Source organism: Talpa europaea (genome assembly GCF_964194135.1).
Source record: "Talpa europaea genome assembly, chromosome: 2".
NCBI classification, from domain to species: domain Eukaryota; kingdom Metazoa; phylum Chordata; class Mammalia; order Eulipotyphla; family Talpidae; genus Talpa; species Talpa europaea.
In genome coordinates, this window is record NC_140068.1 from 156,455,705 (window position 1) to 156,478,979 (window position 23,275).

A 23,275-nucleotide genomic window follows, 5' to 3' on the forward strand; every position below is an offset into this window, starting at 1 on the left:
CCTGCACCCGATGAAATGTGCCCTGGAGCTCCCAGCAGCCTGCAGCTTGGCCTCCCTGCCGCCTCCTGGCCCGCACCTCCACCCGCCTTGGGGCCACTCCCCTGCCCTCCACCGGCGCCATCCCCGCATGGACCCTGCTGCCTCCTCGGAGCAGACAGCAGAGGACCCAGGGGCCAGTGTGGCGCACAGGCGAGCGAGCTGCCGGACGCCCCTCCACCTGCCAGCCGCCACATCAGCTCCTGGCCCTGCCCGCCACCACCTCTCGCCCACCACTTGTAACCGTAACATGGTGTGAGGTCTCTGCTCCCTGGTGTTGTGTTCACTGCTTCCCACCTGCCATTCTCCCCCACCCCCCAACTTTGTTCCCACTTCGGTGCCCTGCCAGATCCCACTCTGGGGCCCTGTCCCACCTGGTGGGCCCAGCAACCCCCTTGCGTGCATACACACAACTGGGATGGAGTGGGGGCCCCTTCGTCAGCATCCATGCATATGACAGCCCCAGTGGGTGGGGGCGCTCTAGGTCATCCTCTAGGTTCCCCCATGACCAGACCGTCCCTGCAGCATGAGGAATGAGTCTTCTCTCCCAACATCCATCCTCGGAAGGAAGGGTCAGACCTCAGGCCCCGAGAGAAGGGGTAACTTGGGGACAGCGTGGCCTCCGTCACCTCACTCACAGTGCAGGTTCCAGTTCTTTCTGGGGCTGGCAGAGACCAGCAAGTCAACAGAAGACTTCATCAATCTCAGAACTCGAGCGGGCTGTTCTGAAACCAAGAATCAAAAAGTGCCTCCAAGCGGGGAGGGTCAGTCAGCTCAGGCCAGTGGGACTCCAGCAAGGTCCAGCCCTGACGGCCAGGCCGGGTGGCGCGTGCTGGCGCAAGTGGCAGTCTAGGTCGCTGTGGCCGGAAAGGGATGGCAGTCTTCTGCTAGGGTGGGTGGGGTTGGGTTGGCTCAGCCCAGCCAACCCGGAAAGTCTCCAGTGTTATCAGGGCAACCCTGGGAGCTCTCTGGGGCTGGTTGCTTAAGGGCCAGAGGATTATTCTGGCCCAAACCAGTTTAAACAACGGCAGAGAGGACCCTACCCTGACCTCGGGGTCAAAAGCACCATCCACATAACAAAATCCCCACTCCACCCCTGGAGTGGAGGCACCCCTAGGCTGCCTTTCTCTGAAGTGGGGAAGCTTGGAGAGGCTGGCTTGGCCGGAGGCTACACTGTACCTGCACAGCCCAGAGTCTGTCCAGTCCATCTGCCCCCACCCTGTCCACATGCGAGTCCTGCCAAACCCCCTCCTGGAAGGGCCAGATGGTGGGGGCAATCCACCCCTCCTACTTGAATCTAAAGTCTCTGTGCTCGAATCCCCGTTGGATTTGAGCTGGTCAATCCAAGCTACTTGGTGTTGGAGAGCAACCCCCTGAGAAAGAGGCAAGAGGGGCAGTGAGCCCTGGCCACGCAGTGCGTGGAGGAATCCCGAGGCCACACCAGCGACTGTGGCGATGACTCAGGGAGGGGGCGCACGGGGAGAGGCGCCTGGGTGGTCACTGATGGATGACGATAGAAAACTGAAAAAGGAGGGGCCACAAGACCAGAAACCTGGCTCACACAGGGAGGTGGGGGTAGAAGACACGAGCGTAACCATCAACACAGCTGTGGAAAGCAGGATCTTTGGCGCGGACGACACAGTTGTGGAAACCGAGATCCTTGGCGCAGAAGACACAGTTGCAGAAACTAGTGTCCTTAGGCGCAGATGGTGATCCTGAGGCCGGACGCCTAGATCACAAAGCAGAGCATCCAAGCGGGCCTCCAAGGGCGCATCCGAAGGTGAAGACGGGAGACTCAGCCCATTGTGGACTCTCCCGTCCCGCTCAGATTCTGCATCATTATCCAGAATCAGCACCTGACAGCGCCCCAGGACGAGCCCCTCCCCACCAAAAGAAGACTATATCAGTGCAGTCTCTGCCCAGGTTCGGGGCAGCGCTCCCACTGCCCACCTGTGACTATATAAGTGCTGCTTTTTACCAACTCTCTCCTCTGCAGGGCAGCAGCCTCCTACCTGCCCGTGACCTGTACCTGCTGGGGCTTCTCCTCACTGAACCTCCCTCAGCAGAGGCCACTCGCCTCAAGGCCCCCGCCTGCAACCAGGCAGGCCTCTCTTAGCAAACGTGTCCCTCTCCAGGTACTCTTCCTGCTCGCTTGTGTCTATGCAAGTGTCCTTTCCTTTTCCGTCTTTTCCTAATAAACCTGCCCTTTAAATATAACTAACGGGGCCTCCCTGGTGGCACAAGGGGTTAAGATGCAACCTATGAAGCTGTCCGCAGCCACTGCAGCACGAGTTCGATCCCCAGTCAGGGAAATACCCACATGGCGCAACAGACCTCTTCTGTCTCACCCACTGCTCCCCTCAGCAGTGTGTTTCAGTAGATCTGCCTGTTCTGTTCTCCACTGTCTCTGGTGAATCCTCTCTCCCTCTACACCTCTGGCCTGTACCCCAGTTCTTGCATGCATAAATAAATTTTAAAAAAATATATAACATCTCTGTCTTGTGAGAAACTCGCATGGGAAACTCGCTGCGTGTCGCTCAAACGGGAGCTCTGGTGACACCTTTCCCAGAGTGACCCCAAGGACCCTGCACTCCAAACCCACAGACTCCAAAAACCACATCAGTCACCACGGGGTCGGTGTCACCTGTGGCTCAGGACCAGAGCGGAGCTGTAGGCCAAAGCATCTGCCGGGATGAACAGACCAAAGCTGGAGGGCAGGGACCGTCACTGTTGGTCCCCCTGGCCTGGTCCTGGTTGGCCCCGAGTGGCCTCTCGAAACATCTCTCTTCCTAGGTGCACGTGCTCCGCAGCGTGACCGGCTCAGCCAGACCTGGAGGGCACTCACCCCGTGGCCTCACAGCACTCTGCTCTGGGCCAGCAGGCCGTGTCCATGTTGCGCAACCGCGGGGAACACCAGACAGGCGTGTTCGCTGGAATACGAGTCCCCCCATGGTCGGGCTCTATCAGGTAGTCCAGGGGGCCGGCGGGCGCCGCAGAAGACCCGCGGGGAGGGCGGGCCCGGCCAGCGCCGGCCACAGCAGGGCTGGCTGGACACGATGTGGAGTCACGACCGTGTTTCTCAGAAGCCGAAAGGCGTTCCGAGGGCAGCCCCTGCAGAAGCGAAGAAGGGCTTGTCCTCCTGGATCCCGTTCTTGGGGACACATGTCCGCGCCCAGACAGGTGACCGCGCACCCCGCCCGCTGCTCTCCGGGGAGCCAGCTGCACGCGGCAGGCCAGAGAAGCGTCCACTGAAGGAAGAGCCCGTGGGGGCCACGTCCGCGGGTCACGGGGGCGATGGGCCGACGCCGGCCTCTCAGCGGGCCTCTGGGCTCCGCGCGCTGCAAAGCCGGAGCGGAAACTTTGCCAACGTCGGGGATGGCGAGAAGGGCTGAGGGGCCGACTGGGCGGCCCTGGGCGCCTGCCCCGTGCTCCCCGCCAGGGGCCGCTGCCCTGAGGGAGGAGGGCCGCTGCCCTGAGGGACGGGCCGCTGCCCTGAGGGAGGGGGGCCGCTGCCCTGAGGGAGGGGGGCCGCTGCCCTGAGGGACGGGCCGCTGCCCTGAGGGAGGGGGGCCGCTGCCCTGAGGGAGGGGGGCCGCTGTCCTGAGGGAGGGGTCCGCCCGGGCGTTCCTACAGCCTCTGGTTTGGAAACGCCCTCTACTCCCAAACCTAGGTTCGCTCCTCAGAGCCCTCAGGGCGACGCGCGGCACCGCAGCGCCGACATTTAAAATCCCCACGGCCGCAGCGCGCGTGCGCGGGGCTCCGCAGCGGCCCGAGCGCGCCAATGAACGCGGGGCGGAGGGCCCGACTCTCGCGGGAACCCGAGGCCCGCGGCCACGTGACGCCCGGCCGCGCGCGGCGCGCAGCCACCGTGGCGCGTTCTCCGGCGGGGGCGGGGCGCGGCGGGCCGTGCGCGTGCGCGTGCGCGCCGGGGCGGGGGCGGGGCGCCGGCCTGCGCGTGCGTGCCCCGCCCCCGCGGCGCCGGACGCGGCGTAGCGCCATTGCTGCCGGCGCCGGGCACTCGCCGACGCGCCGGACTCCGAGCGGCCGCGCCATGGGGCTGCCCCCGCGCCTGCTGCTGCTCCTGCTCGTGCTCCCCGCCGCGCTGCTGCTCCGCGGCGGCCCCGGAGGTGAGGCGCGGGCCGAGCGGGGGACGGCAGCGCGGCCGCCCCGGCCCCGGCCCCGCTCCCGGCCCCGCTCCCGGCCCGCCGTGGGCCCCGGCGCGGCGTCCGGGCCGGGCCGGGGTCCCGGCGGGGTCCTGGCGGGGTCCCGGCGGGGTCCCGGCGGGGTCCCGGCCGGAGCGGGGTCCCGCGGGGCGGGGGGTCCTGGCCGGGCAGGGGCCTCGGCGGAGCGGGGGTCCCGCGGGGCGGGGTCCCCGCCGGAGCGGGGTCCCGCGGGGTGGGGTCCGGCGGAGCGGGGGTCGCGGCCGAGCGGGGCTCCCCAGGGCCGGGGTCCCGGGGCGGGCCGGGGCCCTCCCCCGCGTCGCCCCGCCCCGCCCCGGCCGGGCTGACGTGTCTCTAACTGCGCGCCCGAGGCCTCATTCATTCGCCGGGACCCGCGCCCCCAGCTCGGCGCCGGCTTTGGGGCCCGCGAGCTCCTGCCCCCGGGACGCCCCCCACCCCAACCCCCCCGCCGACCAGCGCCGGGCCCGCCCTCGCCCTGCGGCGGGGCGCTCTTTGCCTGAGGGGCGCCGCGCGGCCCTGGGAGGCGCGCTCTGCCCGCCGTCGGGGCGTTTATTCCTCCTCAGGTTTGCTGCCCCGGCCTGGGGCCGGTGTGACAGGGGCCTGGCAGGACGAGGCCGGTGCGGAGCATGGGCCGCCGGGCCCGGGATGCGGCCCAGCGGCCTGAGGGCAGCGAGCCCTGGTGACAGCTGTCCACCCGCTGCGCGGGGACGGGCGAGCCGGGCCGAGGGGGCTGCGCCTCCTTTACGAGCTGCTCGCTGCTCGGGCGCGTTTGGATTTTCAAAGGAAATTGGTCACTTCTCCATGTGGATACTCGAGACTGTTACTCTTTTCGGCCTTTAAGAAGGTTTTCTGTCTAAGGAAACGTCCATTGAGGAGCCAAACCGAACTGGCTGTCTTTAAACACGCCGTTGTTAGGAAAACATCAAAAGATGTTTTTTCTCTTAATTGTCCAACTCGAAATTGTTAGACTTTATAGGTGCCAAATTGTTGCTCATTCGTATTGAACTAGTTTAATGTCCACTGAAACGGAGGGTGAAAGGCCATTTCATACACAGAGTGAAAGAGAGGAGCACAGCTCCAGTCAGTATTATCTGACCGGTTTTTGAAATGACTCCTAAGTTGGGAGGGGGCTCTTCTAGTCTTTGTTCATTAAGGAGTAGAGGCTGTTTTCCAGCCGTAATGTTCAGCTCGCCCTTCCTTGCTAATTTGCGTAAATATCAGCCGCCAGTAGGAACGCCAGTAGGAACTGAGGAAGCAGCACCGAAAACTCGGGGTCCTTAGCAGATGCTATTTCCCACACCGCCATTCTCTCCAGAATGCCACATCAGCGCTCTGAGAAATGGTGGAATCACTGTAGCTTTGAGATTCCTTTCGAGGGTCTTGCCTGAAATAGATTTCATGTAACCTAGAGTCTTTTGGCCAATAAAATTAGGCAAAACTTTTATTTTGATCTTCAAGAGGAAATTTTAAAAGTACCTTAAAGCATGTTTGAATTCACAAGGAAAGCAAAAGCATGTTTTCTCTGCTGTCAACTCTGACAGTATCAGTATAGTTTTTACCAGACAGAATGTGCTTTATAAGAGCAAGCTAGTTTTTCTTATTTTTAATCACTGGATATTTTTTAAAAAATCCATTTTTTTTAACATCGATATTTGTCCCTTGAACTCACGTGCTGTCAAGTCCTAATCGTTTTAGCTGGAATCTCCATTAACAGTGTTTCTTGCCTAGATGTTGAGATTACTATTTTCTTTTAAATTTGAGGTTGGGTATCATTTGTTTTATGTGGTTAATGCCAGGGACTAAATGTTGCAGTTTCTTATTTTAAAAAATGTATCATTTTCCTTAATTTGTGTAACAAATTTGCTGTAAGCTTTTTACTTAGGCCTCAAGGCAATTTTAGTTCTTGCAGTTTATTTTCAACTGTTGGGTTCTGTGAAAAATTAGATAACATTTCCCATTAAAATTAACATGCAGTTGAGCCTTTTAATAAGACAAGCCACGTGAGTACTTTTGGATGCATTGTATTACCCCTTGGGAAATTTTCCTACAGGTTCGATTAAACCACAGGAGTTTTCCAGGGTAAAGGTTAATTGCCTGTTTTATATTTATTGCTAGGGTCATTAGCAACAGCCCAAGATCTTACAGAAGATGAAGAAACAGTAGAAGATTCTGTGATTGAAGATGAAGACGACGAAGCAGAGGTGGAAGAAGATGAACCCACAGATTTGGTTAGTGGTCAGTGTGTTCTGGTCTGTGTATGTCACATGCAAGGCAGAGCCTTTTAGAAATCTGTTGCTATGATCAAAGTGGATGGAGTTGGGAGGACAGGCCCAGTCACTCAGGGTGGGCCAGTGAGTATTTCTGAAATGGGAGAAGTGAAACAAAGAACAGACAAGGGTGGTATGGCTGTGCACTGAGGGAGGGGGTAGAGCCGTGGGACAATCCTGCCCTTTTGTGGAGAGGGCCTACTGAGCCTTCTGGCCTTGGGCAGCATTTCCTCCTTGGCTTTATGAGGTGAGCATGTCTCGTTGAGTCCCTGCTCTGTGTCAGGCACCGTTCTCCAAGCCAGGGGGACATATTCTTTCTCTGCACTTAGGGCAGTCTTGAGACTGTGTGTGTGTGTGTCTGTCTGTCTGTCTGTCTGTCTCCTGGTGGCAAGGGGTGAGAGGAGCAGGTGAGAAACAGCGTAGAGAATATGTTCTGTGAAGCCTGTGGGGCTCAAAGAAGATCTTAGTCTTCCAGCCTGGCCCTCACTACACAGTAAGGTGTGGCAGTCAGGAGACTGGGCTAACCCAGATCCTCTGTGGCCCACGCCCACCAGGACCCGCCTCCCCTGCCCGCCCTGCACCCCTGAGCTTGCTTCTCTTGCCATTATGCCACTCTCGATCTTGGAACCTTTCATGATTCTGTATGTGGTCTTTTTTTTTTTCCCCCCCAGAATAAAATCCCCAAGTTCATATTTTTTAGTTAATAAAAATATTGAATTATTAGAAAAGTGTGGCTGTTAGTGACTTTTTTTAGCCCACTTTTTTCCAAGTTGTGTGTCATGCTCTCAGCAGACACTGCTTCTGTTAGTTGCAGTGGACGCTCTGGGCCCCAGGCAGGTGTGGGCCAGGCCTGGCCAGCCGTCGGTACACCTTGGCCGTGGTTCGCAGCCATGGAGCCTATCGCAGCAGAGACTTCTCGGTTCCTGAGGCTGAGGAGCCCTGTTGCTGCCCGGACCAGATCTGCTCACCAGCGTGGGTGCTGCTGACATCCAGAGATGTGCCCCTGCCAGTCCCAGCAAGGCCTCATGGAAACTGTGTTTTGTTCTGAGTGGAGGGAAGTCATGTTTAAATGATGCTGTGTTTTCCCCTTAGTAACCCTTTTTTACCATTCTATTAGGTAGAAGATAAAGAGGAAGATGATGTATCTGGTGAGCCTGAAGCATCCCCAAGTGCAGACACAACCATCCTGTTTGTGAAGGGAGAAGGTAAGAGGGGAGCATCTGATGCCTTCCTGAGGTGCGTCAGCACCTGTCATGACAGCAAAATAATTCCTTTTGAGTGTAAACATTAGTGACATAATACATCTTCACAATCAGGCCATGGTTAGAGGCAGGTTTCATGAAGGGAGGTGACCAGAATGGCCTGTGGGGCAGCTCTGCCCAGGCATGGTTCTCGCCCCTGTGCCATCTCCCCGGCAGCCGGTGGCATCTCTTGTTAAGTGAGGTTCAGAGAGCGGCCTGGGCCATCTGGAGGCTGAGCGGATAGCGTGGACTTGGTGTGCAGACCGTCTGTTGGGCCCCACGTCTGCAGTGTGGGTGGAACGCCTCTCTCAGGACAATGCACTCAGGGCACGACTGAGTGATCTTGTCTTCTGCAGGTTTCCATCTGTTGCCAGGACTCTATGCTGACAAAAGCGTAATTAGGGGTGTTTCTTGAGGCAGCCTTCTTGGGTCTTAAAGATTTATTTATGCATACAAGAACTGGGGTACAGGCCAGAGATGCAGGGGGTGAGAGAACTCACCAGAGACAGAGCGGGGAGCAGATCAGGCAGACTGACTGAAATCCACTGCTGAGGGGAGCAACGGGGAGACAGGAGAGGTCTGCTGCGCCATGCTGGTTGCTCCCTGATTGGCTGGGGATCAAACTCGTGCTGCAATGGCTGCAGATAGCTTCATAGGTTGTGTGTTAACCCCTTGCGCCACCAGGGAGGCCTGGGTCTTACTTTCAAATGTACTTGCATAGAACGCAGGGCTTGTTGGATGAACTATGCTCTGACAGAGTTCCCATTTCAGCTGAGCCTCTAGGCTTTGCCGTCAGCTGTGGCTCTCCTCGCCCTGTCTGAAGTGGGGTGGGAGCAGGTGTGACTTCCCTGAGACTTGTGCTCCCTGTGGGCAGTTCTCTGGGGTGTGAAGCTGCTGGGCCCATTCTGGAACCCTCATGGAGACAGAGGCCGACTGTCCGTGCCCCCCCGGGGGCTGGCGGGTACATGACGCTGTGCTGGGGAGGGGATTCTACACCCAGGCATGTAGCAGGCGGACCCCCATGGTTCTCGGTTACCTGGTTGTCCTCAGTGTGTCCTGACAGGTTTTCTGACCTGACTTCCCTGTCTCCATCCCGCAGATTTTCCGGCAAACAACATCGTGAAGTTCCTGGTTGGCTTCACAAACAAGGGGACGGAAGATTTCATTGTCGAGTCCCTGGACGCCTCCTTCCGCTACCCTCAGGACTACCAGTTCTACATCCAGAACTTCACGGCTCTTCCCCTAAACACCGTCGTGCCGCCCCAGAGGCAGGCCACCTTCGAGTATTCCTTCATCCCCGCGGAGCCCATGGGCGGCCGGCCCTTTGGCCTGGTCATCAACCTCAACTACAAGGACTTAAATGTAAGGCCCTCCGTGCCCCTTCTGACTTGCCTGAGTTAGAGAGGGATGAGGACAGTCGACACTGCTCATTGAATGCTCTTGTAATTGCATGTCCTGGGGCAGTTTGGGTTGAAACTGATTGCCGCCCCCCCCCCCCAGGTGAAGCTAGAACACAGTATGCAGCTCTGTAGTATAGTAGAGGGACGGAAACTGGCACCACGGGGTCCCCAGCCGGGGAACCAGGCCGCAGGCAGTGCTCTAGGGCAGTGGACGGGCCTCCGAGGGCGGGCGGAGCCCCTGGGCTGAGCTCTGCCATCTGTGGACTGCGTGATTTGTTTGAAACATGTTTTTGGTGCTCGCCTTTTGCCCTCAACTGTTTAATTTGTAAGTTCTGAGGGCTCTCTGTAGCCATTTTTCTGCTATTTTATTCCATAAATAAACATAACCAAATATTTTTAAGATAGTTAGCAGGAAGATTTATGGCTTATGAGGCATCAGGAGCCTGATAAAAGCTCTGTGGCCTTCTTGTTTTTCACATCCATACTATGCAATCTAAACCATTGCTCTTTCCAGGAGTTTCCTTAGAAGGAATTACCATCCTCTTCTGGAAGGAGGTTTATTCCGCCTTTCATCACTCAGTGTCAGCGTTAGCTACATTTCTTGTGCTGCAGTTAAGCTTCCCCTTTTGTGAGAGTAGAAAGGGATTCTCATCCTTTCTGTCTTCAAAATAAGGTATTAAGCTTCCTCAGCTTTATAGTTGAGTAACTTGAAGAATCTTATAGTTCATCCTGTTATCAGAATTAAATTTAATCCAACAGGCATATATAATTTGAGTTCATTTTTTAAAAAATAATTATTTATGCATACAAGAACTGGGGTACAGGCCAGAGGTGTGGGAGGTGAGAGGATCCACCAGAGACAGAGCAGGGAACAGAACAGGCAGATAGACCGAAGTACACTGCTGAGGGGAACAGCGGGGAAGACAGGAGAGGTCTGCCATGCCACATGGGTAGCTCCCTGGCCAGGGATTGAACTTGCACTCCAGAGGCTGCCGACAGCTTCACAGCACTGCGCTCAACCCCTTGCGCCACTGGGGGAGCCCCAATTTGAGTTCATTTTGAATATCAATTTCCTCTGTGTGTTCTGGTTCCTGAATTGTCAGAATAAGAATACAGATTCCAAGTCTTGAGGTAAAAAGTGTATAATTACAGTTTAGTAACAAGCAGGAGCGTTGAGAAAGGACACTGGAACCAGCTCTCTTAGGGTCTGTCACAGTGATTCTGATGTGATCGTGTCGAGCTAGTGATTGTTTCAAGAGCACAACAGGAAGTAATGCGATACTGAAAATCACCAGCTGATTATAGTGATTTCCAGTTCTCTGTCTGGAACAGGACTCTTGTTCATGTCTGTTCTCCACGTGGCCTGTGGCAAGCCCCTCCCCTGCTCCCCACGCTCTCCCTCGCCTCTGGTGACGTGTCCCGTGGGCTTGCCTTCTGCACGTTTTGTCTGTCTCTTACTCCCCTGGTCCTCACGCCTTTCTTCCCCTACCCAGAAAAAGGGGAGTCAGCTGCCAAGCTGGAGGCACTTTGTTTTGTGGGAGAAGCACGTCACGCCATGGAGTTATTGTGATTACCTGGGTGGCATTGAGTCTCACCAGCCTTGTAGAGGGGATACAGCTCAGGGAGTGGCTTTGAGACTCTTCATTCCCACACTGCATTTCAGTCTTGGATTGGATTTTTAGATTTGGAGTCTTGGATTTTTTTTTTTCTTTTTTAAACAGGGTAACGTGTTCCAGGATGCCGTCTTCAATCAAACGGTTACAATCATCGAAAGAGAGGATGGGCTAGATGGAGAGACGTAAGTGGAAACTGCTCTGTGGGCCTCTGTCCTGATGTATGGAGGGCGCCCTCAGCCTCCATGCCTGCACTCCTGGGTGAGCGCCGTCTGTGGTGCCCAGAAGTCTGGCGAGCACCCCACAGCGATGTTGAAAATGGTGAACACGACATGGGCCACAGAGTGGGGATGTCCTGACTGCAAACGGCGTTCTTCACCCAGTTCTTAAAGCTGTTCCCATCAATGAGGGAGGACAGATACAACTGAAAGACACTTTCTACAGCAGTAGGCTTTCTGCCCTTTGCCCTGCTGACGTCTTCTGTGCCCCCATGCTCTTCAGCTGGGCACCAGCTAATGCAGAATGCCTCTAAAATTGCTGTTGAAAACATTAATTAGGGGATTTTTACCCTGAAAAGTCAGTTCTTTGTGAATGATGAGTCATTTCTTACTGAGTACTTACATGCAATTCAACAGAAGTAATTTTTTTTTTAAGATTTATTTATTTATTTACATAAGCACTGGGTACAGTCAGAAGCGCGGGAGGGTGACAGAATTCACCAGAGCCAGAGTGAGGAGCAGAACAGCCAGAGGGACCGAAGTACACTGCTGAGGGGAACAGTGGGCGCGGCAGGAGAGGTCTGCGCGTCATGTGGGACCCTCGCCTGGCGGCTGGGGAATCAAACCAGCGCTGCAGAGGCTGCAGGCAGCTTCACAGCCCAGCACTCAACCGCTGCACCACCAGGGAGGCCCAGAAGTAATTTTTTTTTTTTTACTTATTTTGTGTAGAGGAATTGGGGTGCAGACCAGTGGTTTTGGGGGGGAGTAAGATGATGCCCCAGAGACAGCGTGGGGAGCAGAACAGGCAGATCCACTGAAACCCTCTGCTGAGGGGAACAGCGGGGAGACAGGAGAGGTCTGCTGCACCCTGTGGGTCAGCTCCGTGGCTGGGGATTGAACTTAGGCCGCAATGGTCACAGCCTGAGACTCAACCCCTAGGCCCCAGAGAGGCCCCAACCAGAAGTAATTTTTAAACCAAGTTGTATACAAGAGACCTAACATCGGAGGGCACGAGACCTGGTGCACTTCCTTGCTAAGTGAGCTTGAGTGTCACGGATTAGAAAGTGATCTTATTCAGCTCATCAGTCCTGAGTATTTTGATGGACTGGTGGTTCTCAGGTGACGGTGTACACGGACCTTAGCACCGGGTTTAAGCCGGATTGAAAGCCCCTCCCCAGAGCTGCTTGGAGAGTCTGTGGCATGCCAGGCTCATTGCTGCTGGGAGTGGGGCACAGGATGCATGCTAACACCACTTGGTCTCTCTCCTACAGAGTCTTCATGTACATGTTCCTTGCTGGCCTTGGGCTCCTAGTGGTCATCGGCCTGCATCAGCTCCTGGAGTCTAGGAAGGTAACTGTGCAGTGCTATGTGGGCCCCGGGTAGGCCCCTCAAGTACGCCTTCTTGCCCTCGCTCCTGCAGGGGCTCGTGTGGCCACCGCTTTGTGGTGCCTTTTTGAAGGGACACCTGCAGGCGAGGCCTGCTATGCGCCCTGAAGCCGCAGCCCCCGCATGTTAAAATTAACATTACTCACAAGCCCTTGCTCCTCAGAGAGAGCACCCCAGGTGCTGACTCCAGGGCGTCCCTGCGTCTCCGCGGGGCACTCAGCTGGCGTTGCTCGGGGGTGCCGCCATCTCCTTTTTTTCATTTAAGATTTATTTATACAAGAACCAGGGTACAGGCCAGATGCGCAGGAGGGTGAGAGGATTCACCAGAGACAGAGTGGACAGCTTCACAGTGCTGCACCCAACCGCCTGCACCACTGGGGAGGCCCCGCCATCTCCTTTTCCCTGCCCTGGGCATAGAGCTAATACTCAGTTTTCTGTGAACTCAGAGTCTAATTTTTGGACTTCATTGTTAATACTGTTATTAATATAGTTCTTTTTCAGTAGAATCAACGTGGAATCGAATCACTTTCTAGCAGTTTGCTGCTTATACTCTAGGGACAGAGTTTGAGGTCGTTAGCATTGGTGTTTTTATGTTTATCTCATCTCCGCCAACTGGTTAACCTGCCTGCAGGCAACATCTCAGTAATCATCCTACATTTTATTTAATGTGGAGATTGTTTTTTAAGATTTGCTTCCCAGAGGAGGTAAGAAATCACGGTGCAGAGAGAAATTTACTTCAGCCCCAGATGGACCAGGAAGTGGAGCTCTGTAGCAGGGCCCAGGTCTTGAGAGCCAGAGGGGAATCAGGGTCTGGTCCTGGTCACGTCATGAGTGCTAGACTTGGGTGTCCTCTGATGCCTGAGATGCATAAGCAGGGCGGGACGTGCCTGTCAGCGAGTAAAGGTCATAGTGGACACAATGGTGGGGCTTCCTTAAAACAACACATTTCTGTTCTCTCAGCGCAAGAGACCCATGCAGAAAGTGGAGATGGGCACTTCCAGCCAGAATGACGTGGACATGAGCTGGATTCCCCAGGAAACGCTGAACCAGATCAGTAAGTGCCCAACTGGGCGGCGGTTCTCTCGGTGGGGCTGACGCGCCTTAGATGCAGTGGCTCACATTTAACAGAAACGCTTGGTCCGTGCTCTTGCTTGGAGAGACTCGTGCCCCGTGGTTACCGACAGTGTACACTGCCTGCCATGTGGTGCTCACGGGCCTAACTGAGAAATGCTGCCCAGCCTGCAGTTTACATGCAAACGTGAGAATTCTGTGTCCCTAACTTTTCTCCTCTTTTCTCTCCTGTTGCTTCAGTGCAGAGTAGAAGAGGTGAGGCCATGGCGCCGGCGGCGGTGGTGGTGGTGGTGGCGACAGCCGGGGCTCGTGCCGCACACGCACCTTGAGCACCTTTAGCGGGGGCAGCGCTGCTCCCTGGCGTCGTGTCATTGGAGAGCTAACCCCACTCACCACCGAGCCCACGCGCTGCCTTCTCAGTGGGGGCTGCTGACTGCTGTGATGCCCTGAGAGAATAACCCTGAAATGCTTCTGGGAGTTTACGTAATGTGCACTTCAGTTTTGTCAGCCGTGCAGCCAGCTGAAATAGTGATCTTTGCAAAAGAGCGTAGCTTCTCCCCACAGTTGCAAACGGATTCCTAAAGAGCCTGGCTGCAGGAGCAGCACGGCCACGCTGCGGACCCCTCGCTCAGACGTGAGGTCTGGGCTGGCTTCTTGGTCCGCCCACTTCCCCCGCGGCTGGTGTGTAGGTGTGCAGGGCATGGCTGGCCGCCTGAATGGCGGCGTCTCGCGGCCCCTGCTCCATGCTCCTGCGTCTTTCGCCGATGCTCGGTCTCTTCCGTGCGCGTGTCTGTCTTGGGCCTCTCCACAGACGGGTGGTGTTTCTAGGCTCTCCCTCTCAGTGAAGACATGTGACCACTCGGTGTGGACTGAAGTTCGCAGCTAGCCAAGTGCAGGTGTTGCATGTGCTGTGGTTTCACAGCGGGGTCCCGTCTCCACCCAGAGACAGCACCACTTAGGCCCAGCACAGGGGGTGGCCGCCCCTCCTCCACCCACTCCGTACCGGTCCCCAGCGCCGTGCACACTGGCACGGTTGCATCCGCCTGCATGTGAGATGGCAGCTTCACACGCATGTCACCCTCATTTCAGGGCTGCCGCGTGGACGGTGCTCCTGGTCTTGGGGTGTGCTGTGGGTGGGCAGTGTCAGCTGGAGGGCCTCCCTGCAGGAGATGGACGTCCTCTGCGGGGGTTGGGCTAGAGTGCAAGGCGCTGTGAAAAGGCGTCTTCGAGGTCTCCTGAACCTGCTCATGGTGTCTGCCTTCTAGGCAGCCGAGGCGTCGTAGTAGAGCAGAGGACACGTGCTTGCAGGAGCTGAGGTTCGCTCTGGTCAGATGGTTGGGAGCAGGGGCTGCTGGGAGTGGGCGTGGGGTGGATGGTGTCAGGACGCCAGGGGTCGTTAGGCGGCATGAAGCGCACTAGTGGTGGGGGCCTGGGTTGGGGGAGGTCTCTGAAGTGGGGCAGACGGGGTTTTGGGGGAGTTGAGGTGCCTGGGGCAGGTGAGTGCTCTGAGCTTAGGCAGCTGGTTGGGCCGACCCCACGGAGGAGCAGGGAAAGGCATTTGAGTAAGGCCAGCACACGCCACTGGGGCCTGGGCCGTCATCAGGGGTGAGGTGCGCCAGGCCTCAGACCTGTGCGGGACACCAAGGGGCTGTCCAGGGGGAGCATGGACACCACTGCTTTTCCAGGAGCTCACATCTCCTGGAGGGAACTAGTCACGCACGGCAGATGTGGATGCTCGGGCAGCTGAGGAGTGTGTGCTGGAGGGGTGCCGCATGCGGGCAGGCGGCACTGGGGTGAAGGAAGAGAGCCGTGGCCCCTGGGTGCAGAGTGGGCAGGCAGCCCCTCGAAGGCAGTAGTGGTATCGGATTCAAGGCAGGTTGGGTGCTTGGTCCCTGGCAGCCCGGCAGGGAGAGGGTTGCTTGCTGGCAGCTCTTGGGCTGGGGCGGGTCTGTGGACCCCGCATCCCACAGGGCCTGCCACCGCTGTTACCCTGGCAGCATGCGGGGCCCTAGATGGAGCCGGCGAGAGAACAGCCGCCCGTTTTCCTGGGCGTGGTCTCCTGGGGGACGGGCGAGGACGAGCCTGCGGCTCTGCTGGGCAGAGGCGACGCCCGCTCACTGCTTGTGACAAGTGCGGAGGAGAGGGCAGAGGTCATGCTCCCTCGGGCAGGCCCGGGTTGATGCCATGTCGCTCGTGGCAGGCAGATCTGTGCATTTGCCAAAAGCCATGCAGACCACAGGGCTGCGTTTGTGAAGTTTGATTTGTACGCTCGACATAACACTTTTGAGCTGCAAACGTCACACAGCTTTGCTCCTTGTGAAGCATTTTCCACGTGCGCTAACTGTACGCGTGCCCGGCTGTAGGATATGAGGTTTTTGCCTGGTGGCTGCCACCATGTAGCCGCGTCCGTGGCCCCTTCCGCCTGAACTGCAAATGCGCGTTTCCCTGTAACTGCAGCACCTCTTGGAGGGTGGGCTCAAAGGCTGGTGTGGACAGGGTGGTAGGGGAGAGCCTGCGCTACTGCTCGAGGGCTCTCTTGCACGAGTGTTCTGTTTGGAACGTCGCGGTGAGTGTTCTTTAGTGCTTTTGTGTTCAACGTACTTGTAATGTGCAGGAAGTAAAACGTTCTCTTGTCTTCCAGATAAAGCCTCGCCACGCCGATTGCCCAGGAAGCGGGCACAGAAGAGATCAGTGGGATCTGACGAGTAAATGTTCCCTTGTGCACCAGTCCAGTCTGCGCTTAGCCCGCCTGGGTGCCTGGCCCGGCTGGTCAATGCAGGCGAGCCCCGCGGCAGTAGCCCCGCCCATGTGGACCCAGCCCGTGCGGGCCGCGGCGTGTCCAAGCGCACGGTTCTCATTTTTCTAAAGTAACAAATTTGGTTTGTTTTAAACCGTTAAAAGTGCTGTGTGTGCGTGTGTGCACGAGCAGTGGCCGCCCGCACCGCTTCCAGACCGCCTTCAGGGTGCTGGCTGCGCGCCCTGCTCCTCTCTGGCGCCCCACCGCTGCTGCCGGGTGGCTGAGCTGTGCCTGCCTGGGCCGGGCGACAGCAACAACGCGTTTTTTCTGGACAAGCCCAGATCAGCCGGGTGCCGACCAGCTGCCCGTCCTGCTGCCCTCGCCGGTGCCCTGAAGGCCGCGCGGCCTGCTGCTTGCCCGCCCCAGCCCTTGCGGTGTTTGCTGCTGTTGCTGCCACGCCCACCTTCCCAGAACACCCCCTGAGCTCAAAGAGCGGGGATCTCTGTCGCACCATGGTCGAGACACGGCAGAGCCCTGCTGATCGGATCTAGAAAACCAGCCCCTCCTTTTTTTTTTAACAAAAAAAGAAAAAGAAAATGGTACATTTGTGAGAACTAAGTTGTCCTGCGCTGTTCTGTCTCTGACCCAAGGGGGAGCTCGGGAGGGCTTCAGACCCGCTTTGTTTTCAGATGGCACTTTTCTCTCCTTAGAAGCGTCTTGCTTCAGAGAAGCCGCCTGGCCAAGCCCGCACTAGAGAGGTGTGGGAGAACCACTGTTCCCTGGCTAGCCGGTTGTTTTTATCGGATGCTCTGGTGGATTTGGTTCTTGACAGAACTTTAAGTTAATCTGAAAAATTACAAAATCTTAAGTGCTTTAGTCTCAGAACCGAAACTAAAGTGGAACACGACAAACCCTCTTAGGGTTCATGCTCGCCCTGGGAGGACATGAGGTTTGGCCTGGTGGTCAGGCTGGGTGTGGGGCTACCTGAGTGCGGGGAGGAGGCGGGCGCTCTGTCTCGGGGGCTGGGGCTGGCGAGCCTGCCCTGGCCACAAGAGCACTGGGCTTGAGAGGGCAGCTCCCCCAAGGCCCGAGCACACCCCACCCAATGGGGGCCTCCCTGCAGTCTGGTTCTTGTCCTAGCCCGTCTCCTGGGTGGGGGTGGGGGGGCGGCCACAGCCCCTCACTGGCCGCCATTGGGGTGCCTGCCCCTGGTGCCCAGTGCTCAGCAGGCTGGCCTGGGGGTGCCGAGGCAGTGTCGTTCAGCTCTGCCCAAGAGGATGGCAGGCCGTGTTTGGAGCTGGAGGCTGAGTCTCCTGTGGTGCTGGGGCCCTGGGGCCCGGAGCAGCATCTGAGCTCCATGACTGGTGAGGCCAGTCCACTCTGCCTAGAATTTCCTTCAGCTCCAGGCTGTGATCAGCCCAAAGGAGCCCCCGCCCAACGCTTGCCTGGTGGTTTCTGAGGAGGCACGGTCTGTGCTGGTGCTTGGCCCACCCCCGGCGCCCCAGGCCAGCAAGTCCTCCCTGGGGCACAGTCATTCCTGGTGCGTGTCCCATCCCCCCCATCGTGCCTCTTCCTGGAGGACAGACTATGGCATGGCCTCAACCCACCAGTGGCGCTGTCCCCAGCATGGACAGGTGCCCGCCAGTGTGTAGCAGCCTGTGGCCCTGACAGGACAGAATGCACCTGGCAGCACCTGCTCCCCCAGAGCCCTGCGCGCGCCCCCTTCTGGGCACAGGCTTCTGCCCTTCCACGCCCGGGGCTGCTTTTCTCCCCCCCTTTCAGTCTTCACCTGAGCTCCTGTCCCCAGACACTCTGGCGAACCCTGGCTCCCCACCGGCCGCCTTTTCAGCTCAGGCCTCCGTCTCATCCCACTCAGCGCCCCGTTCCCCACAGGGCTGTGCACGCCAGCCTGGTCGGCTCCGGCCCTTGGTGCCGCCGGTTGGCCCTCCTTACCTCGAGGTCCCGGGGCGGCGCCTGTGGGCCCCGCGCGAGGCTCCGGGCGGCAGGGCAGCCCACCGGCGGGTCGGGCGGCAGAGGGGCGGCTGAGCCCGGCTCCCAAGGGCGTCGAGGGACCCCGGGGCGGCGGGTCCAGGGCGGGGCAGCAGGAGGCGGTGGCCGCGGTTTCCCAGGGGAGGAGGCCCCCAGCGAGCGGCCTGCGCCCCGAAGTGCCCCTCCCGGGCGCGCAGAAGCGCCCCCTCGCAGCGGGGAGAGCCGGGCGCCCGTGGCCAGCGGCGCCCCTTCCCCGCAGGCCCTCCCGGGGCCCAGCCCTGCGGCGCCCGTGCTGCCCGCGCGGCCTCGCCGGTGACCCCGCCGCGGGCCCCGCGCAGCCTGCGCCCCAGGACGCGGCGGGGGGCGGGCGTAGGCGCAGGACCCGCGGCCTCGGGACGACGCCACGTCGCCCCCGCGCACGGCCCGCCCGCCCGGACGGCCTCCGACGGCCCCCGCAGGCCTCCGCGGCCCGAGCCCCGGGGCGCGCCGCCCGACGCGGGCCCGACGCGGACACGCCCCCGGCCACACCCGACCCAGCCCGGCCCCTGCCGGACCGGAGCCGCCCGCCCCGCCGCCAGGCTCGGGGGTCGCCGCGTGCGTGGAGCCGGGGCCTGTGCCCCGCGCCTCAGGGCGGGCCCAAGCGCCTCGCGGGGCGCTCCCGGGAGCGCAGGCCTGGCGGCCGCCCTGCACACAAAGCCAAGGTGGGGGCGCGTCCTGCACCCGGCCCGGCCCCCCCAGCGGCACCCACCCGCCCCTGCTCCCCAGGCCGTCGAGTGTGGGGACGTGGGGCGGCCCCTTCCCGGCAACCCCTGCCTCCCCCTCGGCCCCGTCTGCCCGCGCGGAGCGGGGCACTGTGGGGAGCTGCCCTGAGGTCAGATGCCCACCGAACCCCCACCCGGGTCGGAGCAGCCCCTCTGCTCCCTGCAGGCCGGAGGGCGGGTCCGGCTGTTCTCCAGTCCTCTGCGTGGAGGACCCCGGGGTGGGAGGCTCTTCATGGGGGTGACCCTGCCTGGCTGCCCCGGCTGCCCGAGGGGCCCGCCCGGCGGTCGGGAGGCCTCTCAGAGGTCACCCTGTCCCTTTGTCGTTTCAGCCGCAGGAGGAGGGAGACGCACTGAGCTGCGGCCGTCTGCTCCTGCGCTTGTGGCCGCTCCAGGCAGCGGCCGGAGCCGCCTCTCTCCACGCTCCGGAGGTGACCTGGGGCCCTTGGCCGGCGGCTCTGCTGGGGGGCCGAGGGCCTGTGGCCGCAGGCGCCCGCACTGGGTGTTCTGGCTGGTGGGGCCTCCCAGGAGGCCGGGCTGCAGGATGGGGCCTGGTCCCCGCAGCTGGGACTGGACAGCCACGCCCGCCCCGCATCCCCACAGCGCCCAGGTGAGCACACGCGCCCCGGGACACCAGGCCCCTCTGCTAGGGGTCTCCCCTCTGCCTCCTGACGCCCCGGGCATGTCCCTGGTGCTGTGGGGTATGTCGCCTTGCGTTGTGCTGAATTGAGCTGAATAAACGGCATCGGAGCCCCCAGACGAGCTGAGCTGATTCTCACGCTGGGTCCAGGCCCTGGGCATGAGAGACACCGAGGATACTCCGTCCACTGGGGCCGCCGGGTGCAGATGGCCGTGGTGGGAGGGAGGGAGAGGCCGCATGGGGCTGAGGGGAGCCCGGGGGGAGAGGGGGGATGGGCACCAGGACCCGGGTCCCGGGAGCACAACTGTGTGGCCGTGGCCAGGGCCCTGTGCTGCGTGGAGGCTCCCAGGAGAGAAACGGAGCGGTGGCCACTGTGGAACCCGGGGCAGCCGCCCTTCAGAACAGACTCCACCTGGGCGCCCTGAGTGGGGCGCGGGAGGCTGGGTGGAGGGGCTGGGGCGCGTGGGTCGGCGGTGTCCCACACCGGAAGGCAGGAGACCCGAGCATGCGACTCTCTTGCCAGGAGCCGAGGAGGGGCTGGGTGTGTGCGCCAAGGAAGCCGCAGCCCCTCTGGGCTGGAGCTGGCGGGAGCTCTAGGGAGCGCGGCGGGGAGATGGAGGGCTGAGGGGCGCTGCCTGGGGAGCCCGGTGCCCGCACCTCTGACCCGACCCCGACCCTCGTCTGGCCTGTCCTCAGCAGAGCGGCCGATGACCTTCCCAAGCTAGTGTCCTCAGGTCCTGATGGGACGAGTGCGCCCTGGGCTTGGGGGTCCCTCTGCCTCCTGTTCTCCGAGGTGGGGCTGACTGCCCGCCCACCCTGGCTGAATGCAGCCCCGGGCCTGGACGGGGTGCCAGGCAGAGGGATAAACTCCATGGAGAGGTGCAGGGAGAGGCTCGCTCCTGCTTTTTTTTTTTTTTTAATGTACATGGGATTCTGTTATTTATTTTTTTTAAAGAGGCACGTATTTTATTTATTTATTTATTTGTTTGTTTGTTTATACATGCACTGGGTACAGTCAGAAGCGCGGGAGGGTGAGAGAATTCCCCAGAGCCAGAGCGGGGAGCAGAGCAGGCAGAAGGACCGAAGGACACTGCTGAGGGGAGCAGCGGGCGGCAGGAGAGGTCTGCGCGCCATGCGGGACCCTCCTCTGGTGGCCGGGGAGCAGCCGGGGATCAAACCAGCGCCGTGGAGGTCGCGGGGAGCTTCGCAACCCAGCGCTCAACCGCTGCACCACCAGGGAGGCCCTCGCTCCTGCTTTTTAATAAGGCCCCCATTCTCATTTTGTTCTGTACCTCGAAAAGAAGATTGTTTATCCAGCCCCCGCCGATGGACTAGCAGGTGCCAGAAGACGGGGTGTCCCAGAGCCCCAGGGGCTCGGGGCAGGGTCGTGGACCTGCGCGTGGGGGATGGGGCTTCAGAATTCCCTGGAAATTGCTGGAAAAACGTGAGATGGGCCCCGCCTTCCAAGGTTCTCGAATCTGTGGGTCTTAAGTAGAATTTCTGGACGGGGGAGAAGGGGTTCTGCCCATTAGCCCCCCCGCCCCACCCCCATCCTTGCCCCACATTTGGACGTGAGTGGGGACAGTGGGACTTCAGGGGTGGAGCCCCGGCCGTCACTAACCCTGCCCCACGCGTGTTTCCCGGGCCCCTCCTGTGCAGGGCTTCTGGGAGGTCAGTCCTGGCCTAGGGCTGTCCTGGCTGATGGGCGGACTGCCCCAGAAAGCCCTTCCACCCACACCCCTGTGCAGAGGCCACGTGACTTCTTTGCACTGATCAGGGGGACAGGAGAGAAACGCGGCAGGAGACCCCCGTGGGGTGCTAAGTCCCGGGGGCAGGGGGAGGGGGCCTGGCTGGGCGGCCATGTCTAAGCAGCGCACACTGGGTCTGCAGACACACATCGTGTCCACGACAATGGCAGTTGTGTGAGTCCTGCTTCCCCCGAACCACCACCTCCTGGCAGCAGAGGCCCAGCCACCTGTGCCTGGGCAGCCCAGAGTGGAGGGCAGCTGTGAGGCTGTGAGAGCAACCTACAATTGAGTTTAAAATAGCCCAATGCCTCCCTGCCCTGCCCATGGAGCCTGGGGTATGTGGAGGAGGGGCCTGGCTGGCCCTGGGAGTAGGCCTGCTGTGGGCAGCACTGGCCGTGTGCCTCAGCTCTTGGCCCCATGGCCTGCGTGACAGGCGGGGCAGCTGGGGCGCCTTGTGTCTAGGCCAGCGCTGTGCGGGGGTGGCCAGAAGGGTGGCTGAGGACCCACACTTGCACCCCAGCTGGGCTCCGGTGGGCCACCCTGCCTGGCCCCAATGGACAAGGCTGCCTGGCCTTGGGGTGAGGAGGGGAGAGCCCCAGTCTCCCAGCACCCCTGTGAGGATGGATGACGCTGATGGGCGCCAAGGCCGAGCCACTGCAGCATGAGTTTGATCCCCGGCCAGGGCTGCTCCCCTCTGCAGTGGATTTCAGTCAATCTGCCTGTTCTGCTCCCCACTCTGTTTCTTTTTTAAAAAAGATTTATTTTTATACAAGAGCTGGGGTACAGTCAGAGGCGCAAGAGGGTGAGAGGATTCACCAGAGACAGAGCGGGGAGCAGAACAGGCAGACTGACTGAAATACAGTGCTGAGGGGAGCAGCGGGGAGACGGGAGAGGTCTGCCGCGCCATGTGGGTATTTCCCTGGCCGGCCAGGAATTGAACCTGGGCTGCAGAGGCTGCGGACAGCTTCACAGGGCAGCGCTCAACCTGCTGTGCCACCGGGAGGCCCTCTCCACGCTGTTTCCGGTGAATCCTCACCCCCACACCTCTGGCCTGCACCCTGGCTGTTGTATGCATCAATCAATCAATCAATCAATCAATCACTCAATCTTAAAAAAAATTGATTCCAAATATCAAAAGCACTGGCTTCTGCACTGGTGCTGGGTAGCCCCTGCTGCCCCTCCCACCCAGGCAGGCACCACCTTCTTCTCTCTACCTTCTAAAGGAGAGGCAGGGGGCTTCGGGGAGCAACCCCCATTCTCTGGAGGCTGCGCTTGCACAAGGAGCCTCGTGGGGACCTGGCTGAGGGTGTGTCTGGGCACAAGGGGAGCCCCGAGGACCCAGCACTGCTCGTCTGGGGGGGTCTTAGCACCAACCACCCCAGTTCACTTCTCTGCTCCAGCCCCGCTGAGGTCACCCCCAAATGTAGGTTTGGACCTGCCCCACCCCACTGTGGGGTGCTGCCCTGCCTAGGTCCCTACTGCCTGCATGGTCAGACGCCAAGTGACAGGGTGCCTCCCTCCACTGGCGGGGTGTTGGGCGGGCCGGGCAGGCCCCTCTAACTGGGTGGGAGGGGCAGAGCTGCCCCCAGGAAATAGATCTTGACCCCCTAGGCGCTGGCAAGCTCGGAGCTGCTGCCTCACGCCCCGCTCCTCCGTGGGACCGGTGCCAGGTGAGTGGGGCGCGCCCTGGCCCAGCCCGACCCCACGACCGCCGGACAGGGAGACAGGACACCACAGGACGGCCGTGCGGCCGGCCACGTGCTGCTTTTAAAGTAGAACGTTTATTGCTTCGCTGGTTTGATACAGAACAGCTTGCTTCTCATTTGAATCTGGAAGTACTCGACAATTGAACACAGAGAGGGACATAGTACCAGACCCGACATGTGATTCTCTGTTCATGTGGCATAAACCAGTCTTGTGCAGAACAGGTAGCAGCAGCTTTCAAGTTCCCTTTAGAAAAACATGAATTGTACACAATTATTATTGTTTC

General features: G+C 59.6%; 1 protein-coding gene across 3 annotated transcripts; it reads left to right on the forward strand.

The window, feature by feature from the left end:
* Positions 1 to 4,087: 4,087 nt before the first annotated feature.
* Positions 4,088 to 16,122, forward strand: SSR1 (signal sequence receptor subunit 1; the record flags this gene model as incomplete). 3 transcript variants are annotated; one of them, XM_084228275.1, is made up of 9 exons in its annotated part: positions 4,088 to 4,163; positions 6,333 to 6,449; positions 7,606 to 7,689; positions 8,825 to 9,087; positions 10,847 to 10,923; positions 12,228 to 12,306; positions 13,303 to 13,396; positions 13,654 to 13,668; positions 16,055 to 16,122. In XM_084228275.1, the coding sequence occupies 9 exons, from the start codon at positions 4,088 to 4,090 to the stop codon at positions 16,120 to 16,122; spliced, it is 873 nt and encodes a 290-aa protein (XP_084084401.1). The 3 variants fall into 3 exon arrangements, with proteins under 3 accessions (XP_084084401.1, XP_084084400.1, XP_084084402.1); XM_084228274.1 differs by lacking the exon at positions 13,654 to 13,668; XM_084228276.1 differs by lacking the exon at positions 13,654 to 13,668 and having other exon boundaries at positions 9,029 to 9,087.
* Positions 16,123 to 23,275: the final 7,153 nt, after the last annotated feature.